General features: G+C 39.2%; 1 protein-coding gene across 2 annotated transcripts in view; it reads left to right on the top strand.

The window, feature by feature from the left end:
* Positions 1 to 14,257, top strand: part of FOXN1 (forkhead box N1) — a 75,783-nt gene that overhangs the window by 30,221 nt on the left and 31,305 nt on the right. For both annotated transcript variants that reach the window (XM_077294369.1, XM_077294368.1), the window contains 2 exons: positions 7,515 to 7,663; positions 13,447 to 13,896. In XM_077294369.1, the coding sequence (XP_077150484.1) occupies positions 7,541 to 7,663; positions 13,447 to 13,896 (573 nt within the window). In that variant the 5' untranslated portion in view covers positions 7,515 to 7,540. The remainder of the gene's footprint in view (positions 1 to 7,514; positions 7,664 to 13,446; positions 13,897 to 14,257) is intronic.

Here is a 14,257-nt window from a genome sequence, read left to right as displayed (position 1 = left end):
CTTTGCTGATCTTTATATATACCATGTACACACAACACAAACTAGTAATTCAAGGGCTTTTCCAACGAATAAAAAATATTGAAAAATTATCTTAAACCCTTTCCGACATTGGGCGTAATAGTACGCCCACGTTGGTCTCCCCATTTGGTGCGGGCTCCGACGCAGAGCCCGCACCTTTCTGGGTAAATGACAGCTGATCTGTACAGTACAGCTGACATGTGCCCGCAACAGCTACAGGTGGAATCACGATCCACCCACGGCTGTTAACTAGTTAAATGCCGATGTCAATCTCTGACAGCGGCATTTAACTCACGCTTACCGGAAGTGTGTTGCTAATCCTGCTCATCAAAATGGAGACACTACAGGTTTTTTTTTTTCTTACAAATTTTGGATTTTTTTAAAACTTAAATAAAAAAATACGGTAACCTAGACATGTTTGGTGTCAATGAACTCGTAATGACCTGGAGAATCATAATGGCCGGCCAGTTTTTTAGAATTTAGTCAACATGGTAAAAAAAAATAAAACAACTGTGGAATTGCACTTATTTTTGCAATTTCACCACACTTGGATTTTTTTTTCCCATTTTCCAGTACACAACATGTTAAAACCAATGGTGTCGTTCTAAAGTACATCTTGTCCCTCAAAAAATAAGCCCTCACATGGCCATATTGACAGAAAAATAGAAAAAAGTTATGGCTCTGGGAAGAAGGGGAGCAAAAAACAGAAATTCAAAGACTGAAATACTCCTGGTCTTTAAGGGGTTAAATAAGAAATTATAAAACTTTTAATAATGTCCTATTTGCCCCGGTGCTCAGCTTCAATACATGTTTCTTGTGTCAGCACGTGAGCCGAGTAGTAAGTGAAGGGGCCTGCTTATTTAGATAGCCAAGCCAGCCTCCTTTTCCTATATATATAGACAGGTAGGGGGGCTGGCTCCGGTACTAAAATAATCAGTAAGCCATCACTTCACATATTGCTTTAATTATGAACACAGGACAAAAAGCGAAGTGGAGCGTAGAGGATTTTAATAGTAGAAAAACGGAGCATTTAGCCTAAGAGGACCAAATCATAAATGCTCTTTATTTTTGTCTTTAACCTGTTTTGTGACTTATTTTAGCTCCAAGTTAATTGTTTTGCTAAAATTTTGCAAAATGTGCGCCTTTTAGAAAAATCCTGAATCATAAATCATGAATGGCAACAGCGGTGAACTAAAAAAAAAGGAATAAAATCAGCCAAAAAGCACTAAAAAAGTGACAGAAAAAAAGGCACAAAACACTAAAAACACATAAAAAGAGTAAATGCAATATAGATTTGTTAGCTTAGCGTATTAATTGTGGAGGTCAACCTACAAAGGAGAACTGAAGAGAAAATGTGAAAAATAGCAGCATATACAAGTGTAAAAGAGGTACATAGAATAAGCAGTACTTGCGATAAGAGGTGCGGGATTGGATTTGGCACTACAGACAGTCTGGTGCCAGTTGGTGACCATGTGTTACACGCTAAGAACGGCTTCCTATATGATCTGTAGGGAAACAAAACGAGATATTGTCTCACGGCGGGCCTCCAGCCAGGGATTCCCTATCCATGCAAAACGAATGAATCAGCTCTGCTATTATCCAGCATCACCAAGCTGACATCTTATCTTTCATTCTCTCACCTCCTCTTCCTCATGGCTACACTCTCTGAGAAGTGACCTGGTAATCAGAGTAACGGGCTGTCATGCAACATTTACAAAATGCGGTAACCATATAGGCCATTTGTCAAAGGCACTTCCAGCTGCTGACAATTAATACTAAAACAGCAGCTTTCCTGCCATATACGTGATATCCGACAGTGTCTTCTAGAAAGATAGGAGCGTTTCCAGTACAGAAATAACATTCATACAATACCATGTCATTGTGTATTCATTGATGTGTACATTCAGTAAAAGCTCCTTACCTCTTTCTGAGGCAATGGAACCATCATTTTGCCATATTGGCCTATTGGTTGCATTGTTCGATTGAAAAGAGTATATATCCCACTTGTAATGGTGACACAAAATGTGTTCTTCTAGCTGAGTATCAATTGCGTATTTAAGCATTAAGTATTTGAGTATCTAATTTGCAGCCTATTGGATGTTTATGACCATTTCTTGACCATCTTCTGTCAACGGATGAAGGGGCAAAAAAGGATTGAACATGTTGAATCTTAATATGCCCAAACGTTTATTTATCGTTTAACCAAACGTTTATTGAGGCAGGTGAAATTTGGTAGCAAATTCTTTTTTATCCCCACTTAATTAAAACACAAAAACTCAGTTCGGGAGACAAATTAGCTTTATTCTCTAGTCTATGGAGAGCCTTTTATTCTACCAAAATACACATTATATTGTAGCTCTTTGCTGATAATGAGAAACAAATTTTTAGGATAATAGGCAGCTTTAACGGAATCATACTATACATATACAGGTTTCATGCGGTTGTATTGACAGTATAAGTTTCTTTTCTTTGGTACAACATAAGATATTATTTGTATTAATTACAGTTGAGTTAGTTAGAGTCAAAGTTTCTGAAATTTGTAGTTTCATGGGAATTTGACATTTGGAGAAAGCAAACTTGTCCAGCACCATGTCCCACGTTGCTGGAGCATCTGAGAGCAGGCTAATGTCATGTTGCGTTACTGTGTAGGCCTCCCATAATGTCCTGCAGCCGTGACATCTAGCGGCCATAACAGATCAGCATTTCCCACTGGAGCACAGTTTGTACAGCAGAGTCATTTTTCATCTGTCTCTCACCTATAGTGTGAAAGTTCTTATGGTCAGGTTGGTCCTCTCTCTTTCTCCTATAGAGTATACGTTCTTATGGTCAGCAAGGTCTTCTCTCTTTTTCCTATAGAGTGTAAGCTCAGATGGTCAGCAAGCTCCTCTCTCTCTCTTTGCTATAGAGTGTCAGCTCGTATGGTCAGTGAGGTCTTCTCTCTGACTCCTGTAGAGTGTACACTCTTATGGTCAGCAGGGATCTGCCACTCTGGTAGAGTGTAGTAATAATAATAATAATAATAATAATTTTATTTATATAGCACCAACATATTCCGCAGCACTTTACATTATAGAGGGGACTTGTACATACAATAGACATTACAGCATAACAATAAACACAGTTCAAAACAGATACCAGGAGGAATGAGGGCCCTGCTCGCAAGCTTACAATCTATGAGGAAAAAGGGGAGACACGAGAGGTGGATGGTAACAATTGCTTTTGTTGTTCGGACCAGCCATAGTGTAACAGTACAGACACAGAGGGCTATTAACTGCATAAAGTGTATGAGAATATGATGCGAGGAACCTGATTATGGTTTAAGTTTTTTGAATGGGCCACCCAGGGATAGTTAGGTTAATGCGTTGAGGCGGTAGGCCAGTCTGAACAAATGCGTTTTTAGGGCACGATTAATGGGGATTGGGGATTAACCTGGGTAGTGCATTCCAAAGAATTGGCGCAGCATGTGAAAAGTCTTGGAGACGGGAGTGGGAGGTTCTGATTATTGAGGATGTTAACCTCAGGTCATTAGCGGAGCGGAGGGCACGGGTAGGGTAGTAGACTGAGACCAGGGAGGAGATGTAGGGTGGTGCTGAGCCATGGAGAGCTTTGTGGATGAGGGTAATAGTTTTGTACTGGATTCTGGCTCTTATGGTCAGCAAGGTCCTCTCTCTCTTTCCTATAGAGCAGGGGTGGGGAACCTCAGGCCCCAGGACCATTTACGGCCCTCAATGACCTTTTATCCGAGCAGATTTTGGAGCTGTATTTTGATTGCCACAAGCTCAGTAATTTTTTCTTGCTCTGTTAGCACACACACACACACACACACACACACACACAGTGTTCACTACTGAACATTGAAGGGCATGCAATGAAAGATTACGTCCTGAAACCAGTGCCAGAGTCAGGATGTACTTTGCAGAGTATAAGCTGTTATGGTCAGCGGAGTTCTCTCTCTTTCCCTCCCCATGTGTATTTTCAAACAAATTAGAAGCTTTCCAGTTTTGAATCTTGCTCAAATTTATTCGCTGCTAATCAAATTTGTGGGGAAAATTCCACGAAATTTAGAATTTGAATTTAAAAGATCTGCTCATCTCGAATTTGTATTCAAAAGTATCATGGTTGAGCTGGTCTTTTAATGCATAGTGATTAGTGATGAGCAAACGCTCTTGGATAAGGTGTTAATCTGAGCTTGTTCGAGTGATAATCGAGTGTCTTCGGCATCCTCAAAAATATGTTCGAGTCCCCGCGGCTGCATGTCTGGTGGCTGTTCGACAGCTGCAACACGTTAGGCACCTAATCCGAGCATATTCGCTTATCATCAATGGTGATATCACTTACAATGGAGGAGAATCACAATGTATAGATTTATATATAGTATACAAATGGACTGACTTGTACAGTGAGATACAGCTGCTGCGCATCAGTGTGCATTGTGTGTGTGGATCCCACAGCTGTAATCTCAGCAGCAACTACTGTATCAGCACTGGTGTCTCAGCAAAGTTGCTCTACTTACAGCACAACTGAGTATAGTATGGATTCACACTAAAGGGATATTAAAATTGTAAAATGTATCCACAAATCAAACCATCTCCACTAAACATCTCCAAATTGCCAATGTCAAAAAATCGATCATGCAAATCAAATACTTGTACTTTCTCATTAGACATCACATGGACCGACTAAGCGCTTGTCTGAATGAGCCCTAAGGCTACATTAACGCATCCGTGTGAGTGTGAACATTCAAGAGGAACGGATCAATTTGTTTGTCAGGTGTCATCTTTGTTATACCTGGCTTTTTTGTGTCATCCGTTTATTTTTTATGACTGAGGCAGGTACACTCTCTCAACTTTTCTTATCCAGTGACTCTTAGCAATAGATCAGTTAATGAAATACGGATGGATCTCGGAAGTATAAAGTATGTCTTCAGTGTTTCATCCACTTTACATGGAATTCCAAAGACTTTAATGGCCGAGTCTGATATGCAAAATCAGTCCAGAATAGGACATGCTTTGAGTCACGTGGATCTCACTCTTGAATCCGTGATTATTTCGTGACTACATCCTATCTACAGTATGGTTATGAGTCTGGTCCGATAATAAATCGGAGAGCACTAGGACGCGTCACATGGATGTGTGACTGTAGCCTTATTCTCGTAGATATTTAGAACTGCTTTATACAAATCTGCATACTTACTCTTCAAGATGACGAACAATTTCTTACTACAGTCACTCTTGCAATTAGTAAAAATATGAATAAGGTCTCATATCAATAAATTCTCATAGACGTAAAGCAGAAGTCAATGTACAGCCATGTTTCAGACTTATGTTGTCCAGAATCTACAGCAGTCCCATAGGCAAGGAATGGAGCAAACATTGAGAATGTGGTCCCATACTTCATCCAAGATGGAGCTCTACAGAGCACAGCAACCCTGGTGCTCCCAGCAGTTGGGCCCCAGTGATCAGTATCTTGGAAGTAACCCTTTAAGGGATATTATGTTACCCTTGCAAATGGGTCCCTTATGGTAGTAGCACTAGTACTGTCCTGATAGGGGCCCTGGTAGTGGCATTACAATTGGGTTCATAGTGTGAAGTTAGCTGTACAGAGAGTAAGGTTGGTTGAGGATGACTGGATAAAAGAATGACCCGCATAATCGGATTGTCTTAGATGAGTCCGTTTCTTTAATTTCTGGTTGTATGAATTGATTATTGGTTATATATTTGTAATAACGAGGGGGCAGTTATTGGTTATCGTAATGAAAAATAACAGTATTTCAAGACAATTTTAACACCTGGATTTTGTAGCGCTATCGTCAAATAAATGCAATAAGCATTGTATAATTTAATGGGAAAGGTTGAACTTGATGGACATGTCTTTTTTCTACACATGTAACTTTCTGGTAGGTGAAAGCGGAGAAATTAATATTTTTCAAAAAAATTTCTTGTTTACTAATACGGTATATTTAATCCAACCCAATGACATTTTATGCTACCGAAAAATAAACCTAATATTTATAAATATGTAACTATGTAATAGATGTGTATTAGTTGGTATATATGTTTTTTGTTTACAATTAAAGAAGCACTCCCTTAAAGTTTTTATCCACTTAATATATTGCAATCATCATATGATAAAGAACTGTGTACTTACAATTGCTCATTTTGCCGTTCTACTCTGTTAATTCTTCTATTTTTTATAGTCTATGTAGAAACAGTAACTCTCTTGTCCCTGCATACCCCCTGCTACTGACTTTTGCAGAGGCTCATGACTTGTGCAGAGAAAATTGACCTCCTCTTTCTATATAGAGCTTAGTTAGAAGGATTCAGCTAGTCAGTTTTTAATCAAGTGATGTCATAGACCTAATGGAAAAGAGAAGAAATATCTGGGTAGGAAGGCAAAATGAGCAATTGTAAGTACACAGTGCTGTATAATATGATGATTGCAATATATTAAGAGGTTAACAAATTTTTATGAGAGTCTTAGTTTAGTTCTTGCCCTTCTCCTTTTGATTTTATGCCTCCTAACAACTAATACTCTTGGCTCCACACACTTTTGCCCACGTTGTTAACCTCTCGTCTCTTTAGCTGACATACACCATTACACTTTATGGAGCATCATCCAATGAATTAGGTTCAAACATTCAGTCGAATCAGGATAGAAGACAACCGCTTAAAGATGAACTCTGCATGACACCTCGTTTTGTACATACCAGGAAAGATTCAATAGTCCATGGTCCCCCCTGGGGCCCAAAACTAAAGTCAGCTAAGAATGTTTTTTTTTTTAAATCAGTCTTGAACTTGAACTTGAACTTGAACTGTTATTAACCTTGTTAGATGTAGAACAGGAGCCCCGGGAAAGGTTGTATTCCTTGAAAATGATTTCTAAATATTTTTATCATTTTCGTGTGTAGCATATCCAGAACTTATACAAAACTTGTATAAAGCCGAAAAGTGTAAAGTCGTAGCCAACGACCAGAAGCTATGAAACAGTCTAGCTAATTAATATATTACAACAAAACTCCTTATACAGTCATTAATCAAAAGGTTTCCATGGTTTGAACATCCCACAAATAATAAAGGGATTATTAACGAGTAAAACACAACCACTGACTAGAAGCCAGGGACTGGATTGGAAGAGCCAGTGAAGAGATCCACTCCTATGATATTGACTCGACTTGGCATGACTTTATCTAAATTGTCAAAACACAACCTACTCCCTTGAAACTCATTTTCCTCTTAGAGACATACATTTCTGTTACTTTTAACTTGATGTGCCAAAGAAGGGGTGAGGGAAGAGTGCAAAATGAGGCGGTATATATATGTTAATCTTATTTATGAAAAAATTGCTCCAGTATCGTTAGTTCGGGGTCCTTTGGGGGATTCCACTCTTGAGCTACTTGTTATAGGTGTTAGATGACCAAATAAAACATATCTAAAAAAGAACTGTTGATGAATAAAAATTTTATATTACCTACTAATCCCATCTTGTTCTCTTTATAGGTTTTATATCCAATCAGAGTTTAATAATGCAAGACCAGCCAAGCATGACATTTACATCAGGATCTCTAGATAATGAGTGTTCTCCCATAAACCCAGCAGATGAGGTCATACAGGATCAAACAAGTTCACTCACATCTTGTTTAACTTTGGTAAGTAGACATTACATCAGGAGAGCAGTACTGCTCATGCGCTTTGATGATCCTTGGGCACTTATGTCCATGTCTCTGGATCACTGGTTGTCCTACAGTGGACTGTAATCCAGAAACACAACACAAGAACTGTACATTTTGAAATGCTCTAACCTAGTTTTCATGCCATCACAATTTATACCACATCTTGTAAGGCCAAGTTCACACGTGATGTATTTGGTCAGTATTTCACATCAGTATATGTAAGCCAAAACTAGGAGTGGGTGATAAATACAGAAGTGGTGACGTGTTTCTATTATACTTTTCCACTGATTGTTCCACGCCTGGTTTTTGGCTTAAAAGTGTTGATGTAAAATACTGACCAAATACTGAACGTGTGAACGTGGCCTAAATAGGTGACATTTTCAGTGTCAGCACCGGTTAGTTGTTTTAATGTTAAGGCTGATCAGCATAGAGTATAAATGGCAAATCAGCCTCAATAACACACATTCGTTTGGTAAATATGAAGAACTATGGAAGGTTTTGGAGATTTCTCGGAAAGCACCAATCTTTACATGAAAATGGATTTGATTTTGTCACAGTTCACATGTGCTATTGGCTTTTCAAATTTCACCTCCAGGGAAATCCCCCAAAAAAGTAATTAGTGAATCCTTAGTTGCATGCAGAAAGCGTACGTACATACATACATACATACATGTGTTACATAGAATCCAACATTTTTGAAAGTACCAGAATGTCGGCTGTGCCATTCTGGACAGTTACCTAGTTTTAATAATGTTAGTAGGGATTTTCTATAGTAGTTGCAGTCGTTCTGTATAAGAAATAATGCAGGAACATAGAAACTACTGCATAAATAAACTTTTAGATGGCAGTGAATTCAGCTTCCTTGCTCTGTGCTACTAAGTGCAGGTATAATCTGTCTTTGAAATATAGTTTCAGGAAAAAGTATTCTCAACAAGCTGATGCCTTCGTATTTTTGACCACATTTTGCCTTCGTATAAATTACTTATTACAGACAATGTAAAATTGTATAAGTACAAATATGAGGGCAGCATGGTTACTTACAGTTATAGAACTGGGGTCCTGGATTGATATCCTACCAAGATCAACATCTGCTTGGTGTTTGAAAGTTCTCCCAGTGATTGCATGGGTTTCTTCCAAATTCTCTGGTTTCCTTTGATACTGCAAAAAACATACTGATAAGGAGATCACAATCCGCAATGGGGACAGTGAGTGATGACCAAATCTGTATAGAGCTGCAAAAATATCTTGCCCTGATATACAGTGCCTTGAAAAAGTATTCATAGCCTGTGAACCTTTCCACATTCTTTCACGCTGCACTCACAAACTTAAATTTATTTTGCTGTGATTTTATGTGATATACCAAGATAAAGTTGCAAGTATTTGTGAAGTATAAAATAAATGACACGTTGTTTTCTAATTATTTTAAAAATGTACACTACCTTTCAAAAGTTTAGGGTCACCCAGACAATTTTGTGTTTTCCATGAAAACTCATACTTTTATTAATCAAATGAGTTGCCAAATGAATTGAAAATCTAGTCCAGACATTGACAAGGTTCGAAAAAAAGATTTTTATTGGAAATAATAATTTTCTCCTTCAAACTTTCCTTTCGTGAAAGAATGCTTCCTTTGCAGCAATTACAGCATTGCAGACCTTTGGCAAACTAGCAGTTAATTTGCTGAGGTAATCTGGAGAAATTTCACCCTTTGCTTCCAGAAGCCCCTCCAAGTTTTTTTGGTTTGATGGGCACTTTTTGCGTACCATACGGTCAAGCTGCTCCCACAACTGCTCAATGGAGTTGAGATCTGGTGACTGCGCTGGCCACTCCATTACAGATAGAATACCAGCTGCCTACTTCTTCCCTAAATAGTTTTTGCATAATTTGAAGGTGTGCTTTGGGTCATTGTCCTGTTGTAGGATGAAATTGGCTCCAATCAAGTGCTGTCCACAGGGTATGGCATGGCGTTGCAAAATGGAGTGATAGCCTTCCTTATTCAATATCCCTTTTACCTTGTACAAATCTCCCACTTTACCAGCACCAAAGCAACCCCAGACCATCACATTACCTCCATCATGCTTGACAGATGGCGTCATACACTCTTCCAGCATCTTACCAAGGTCTGAATATCTCACGGAGCACTGTTTAATCCATCATCTAAAAATGGAAGCAGTATGGCACAACTACAAACCTACCGAGACATGGCCGTCCAACTAAACTGACATCCCAAGCAAGGAGAGCACTAATCATTAGAGGAGTAGCCAAGAGGCTCATGGTCACACTGGAGGAGCTGCAGAGATCCACATCTCAGGTGGGGAAATTTGTCTACAGGACAACTGTTGGTCATATACTCCACAAATCTGGCCTTTGTGGAAGAGTGGCAAGAAGAAAGCCATTTTTTAAAGCAAACCATAAGATGTCCCATTTGCAGTTAGCAAAAAGCCAGTGAACTGCATACTAATACACGTCCTAATTTTCAAATTTATATTTTTAAATATTTAGAAAACCATGCATCACTTCATTTACATTTCACATATACTTGCTACTTTATGATAGTATGACATAAAATCCCAATAAAACACATTTAAGTTTGTGAGTGAGAGGTGAAAAAAGTGGACAAGTTCACAGGTTATGAATACTTTTTTGAGGCTCTTTAAGCAAGTATAAAAATAATAATTGTATTCAAATTGGACGTGTTTGCTCCCTGACTCCATCATATACCATACATGCCCCCTTAGAGTATGATCTCATAAAAGAAAGAGTGACACTTTGAACGGTCTGTTGTACATAATAAAGAGGAGGCCATAAAACGTAAAGGATACCATATCACGGTTACAGATTTTGCCGCCTGGTGTTTGTTTTCCCCTCCACATCCTTTCCAATTCCCAATTACGGAGCCTCTAGAGACTGGTGTTCTTCACAAGTTCTCACACTCTACTAGCAAATAGGATTGTGGTCAACAAGTCCCCCTGTCTCCAAGCACCCCTTTAGCATGGTCTTCCCTCATGGTAAATATTCCCTTTGCCAGATATTTTTCGTGCCAAGTAAATAATTGATTAATTGGGTTCAAATCCATCCTGTTCTGCCTATGGTTCCCCAAAGGAAACAAGAAAAAGTCAAAATGTCAAAATATAAATTTAAATTTAATCTGTATGGCCAGATTTGGTGAATTGATTTGCTTTGCTTTCATGGTTGTACTGTCTTTCTAAGTAAAACCTGCTGCAGGCATACCACTAGCCTAGCCTGAATACCTAAGCTAAGTAGGGAATATTAAATATATGATTGTGCTCATAATCTGGAATGCATATTTTAAGTGATTTTAAGGTTAAGGTACATACACTGCCTTAGGCCCCTGTTGGCTGAAAGGTGACCCACACATCCAGGAATATTTTTTGGGTTTAATTTTGCAGGTGAGGTAGGAATAATCGGCTATACAGTTCCAGTATGATCTTATAATGACCCTAGAGATATAATAACATAACTGTAATTTACTATCTTGATCTTAATACATGATAAGGCAACTCAAATTGCAATTTAAGGAATGTAGCACCGCTCTGGGGTATGAACCAGAAGCAGTTAGATAGCAATTTACAAAAAAAAAGTGCAATAAGTTCAAATACAATTATATAAACTATATTAAGTCTTGATGATGTTTCCTAGTAAGTGTCACTAAATTATATAAACCAGGTACGGAATGGGGCTGAAATTCAATCCTGGCATTTGAAATCACACAGGCCCATGTTGTCCCCGTCCCCATGAACCAGATAGGATACATTACTAATATTACCCTGGATGGAGGAAAGGAAGATTTTCTACAAGACCAATATTTCTAATGATGCTCATGACCTGCTGGGTGTCACAAACTCCGGGTGTACCTGCCACAAGGTGGGCGGCTCGCCAAAGTAGGGGAGACACAAGCAGAGTGGCGGAGAACTCACCGGCAGCGAGCAGGACCTGTACCAAGGGGGAGTAGCTAAGGGCAGAGACAGGCCCTGGAGTGTCAGGGAGCCAGACAGAGAGGAGAGAAGTCAAATGTGCCTAGGTCAAAACCGGGAAGTCAAATGAGGGGGTGAGACAGAAGGATAGTCAGGTGAAAGCTGGAGATCAGGGTGACGAACCAAGCAAGGAAGTACCGAAAGAGAGGTGACAAAGTCAGAACGGACAGGCCAGGAGGTCAGAACCAAGGAAAGCAGTCAAACACCGCAGTATGCACACCAGGGGGTCAGACACACAGACAGAACGAAAGTATAACTGACAGAGAATCCAGGTTCAGAGTGGATATAAATACCCCTCCCAGATCCAAAAGGAGGTCACATACAATTAACCCTGAGAGGGCAGGGCATGAGTACTGTCCAAACTATGACACTGGGGTAAGTGACGGAGTCAGCAACTTTGTGCTCCATCACAACTCTTAACAGTATGGGTATTTTGAGAACACCGATTCTGTTAACAACGTGGCGGACAAGGCAGCCCATGACCAGACAGGCCCTTCTGACATTTGCCAGAATTGCCAGATGACCAGTCTGGCCCTCAACCTGTCAGTAGTTGGTTGTGTAATGAAAAAAGACCAGTTACAGATTATGGCTGGTCCACATTTACACTGTTCTACAATGAGCACTACATTGGATTTTCCATCAAAAGCCCCCAAAAAACGGATTTGGCTGGAACTCCTAGCTGTGCCATTCACAATAATGAGCCAGATGGAGGCATTTTGTAATCTTTCTGACTTCTGGCAGTGTCCACCTTTTTAAATGAACTCAAGAACATATTCTACTTTTTAAGGGAATTTCAACAGAAACCCCAATGCAGTCTTAATCGTAGCGTACAGTACGAATGTGCCTTCGTTTTTACCTATTGAAGTAAATATTTGAGGAGGACCAAATAGTTGTCTTTTATGACGTTGACAGCACTGATATTCTATGTAGAAATGATTCTCAAAACTTTGAAAGTCTTTACATTCTTGATCCATTTGTGTACAGTTTTGTTCTTTTATGTTCATTTGGTGTCTAAAAAGTCTTAAAGGGCATCTGTCCAAATAAAATTTCTTAATATGTAAATAAGCTATAAGATCTATGGGTGTGACATAGATCTCATAGAATCTGCCTCCAGAGCTTACATAAAATCTGAGGGAGTGACATAGATCTCATAGAAACTGCCTCCAGAGCTTACATAAAATCTGTGGGCGTGACATAGATCTCATAGCATCTGCCTCCAGAGCTAGTTTTAAATGAAAGGAGGTGATACCAGTATGAGACATGTAATAACTGACAGTCTGCTCTCTTGATTTACATATTTCACACTGGTAATGTCTCCTTTCATTTAAAAACAAGCTTTGGAGGCAGATTGACATGCAAATCAGTGCCCGGTCCATAGATCTTAACAGCTAATTTACAGTAGATATTAAGAAAAAATGTAAATTTCACTTAAATAAAAAAATATATTATAACTGTCATGATATTACTTTATTCAACTTTTAATGTCCTGCGTGCACATTTAGATGGCTTAGGAGAGTTCATCCTACTGACCGATGCCCTTTAAAAATGCCCTACAAATTTACTGATATAGAATCTCAATAGTTCCTCTACATAACTGGATGGTGCTACCTCCAACATAGATACGGTAACACACTGCTGCTTTCTGCTTCATTATATCCACTATGATTTATGCCATCACATGGGGTATTCATTGCAGCCAATGATTTTTTACATGGAAATTAGCCATAAAACTACTAAAAAAAAGTCTTGTCTTTTTGGTCATTTTAGGACAGTTATAGTGGAAACACACATGATTCTGACAGCCAGACTGAAAGAAAAAGCTCAGATTCATCCATGAGCCCTGACCTTTCCTTGTCACCCCAGGACCACATTTCTATGAGATTTTCAGGAAAAGTCTCTCCAAGAGATGAATACAGGAGGTACAGCTGTGATGACCCAACAGAAATCACTTTTGGTAAATTCATCAAGGAGAAAAACCACTTTCATCCCTACAAGAGGCAATTCAGCGATGTTTTTCCAGATACTCTCCACTCTATGTCTCTTGGGGAGAAACCTTTCAAAAGCATGGATGGAATAGACAGCTTTGAAAACGTCTGTGGTTCCACCTGTCCAGAAGACAATGAATCATTTGCCACACATATTCCTGACATAGACGCGCAAACATGGTGTAATTCTATACAGTATAGCACCAGCCATGATGAAGGCTCCCAGATGATGGTAAGCTTATTAGATTATGTTCATGAAATGTATCATAAAAGCTAACTACTGACCTCTCAGACAAAATATAAAATTTGCCTTTACAATACTAATTCATAGACACTTGTTGACGATCCCCACTACTGTTCTAAAGTGACTTAAAGAGGTTGTCCACTACTTTTACATTGTTGGCCTATCCTTACGATAGGTCATGAATCTTTTATTTGCCGGGGTCCAACACTCAGCACCCCTCGGCGATCAGCTGTTATCGGTGTTGGCTTCGGCCGCTGACTGGAAGTACTCACTTGCCAAGCTTCTCCATCTACTTGTGGTGACTACCGCAGATTTCTGCACGTCCACCTCCCATTGATTTGAATAGGAG

Source organism: Ranitomeya variabilis, chromosome 3, assembly GCF_051348905.1.
Source record: "Ranitomeya variabilis isolate aRanVar5 chromosome 3, aRanVar5.hap1, whole genome shotgun sequence".
In the NCBI taxonomy this organism is placed as follows: Eukaryota; Metazoa; Chordata; class Amphibia; order Anura; family Dendrobatidae; genus Ranitomeya; species Ranitomeya variabilis.
Note: the sequence above shows the minus strand (reverse complement) of the source record. Positions and strands in the feature narration are given on the sequence as shown.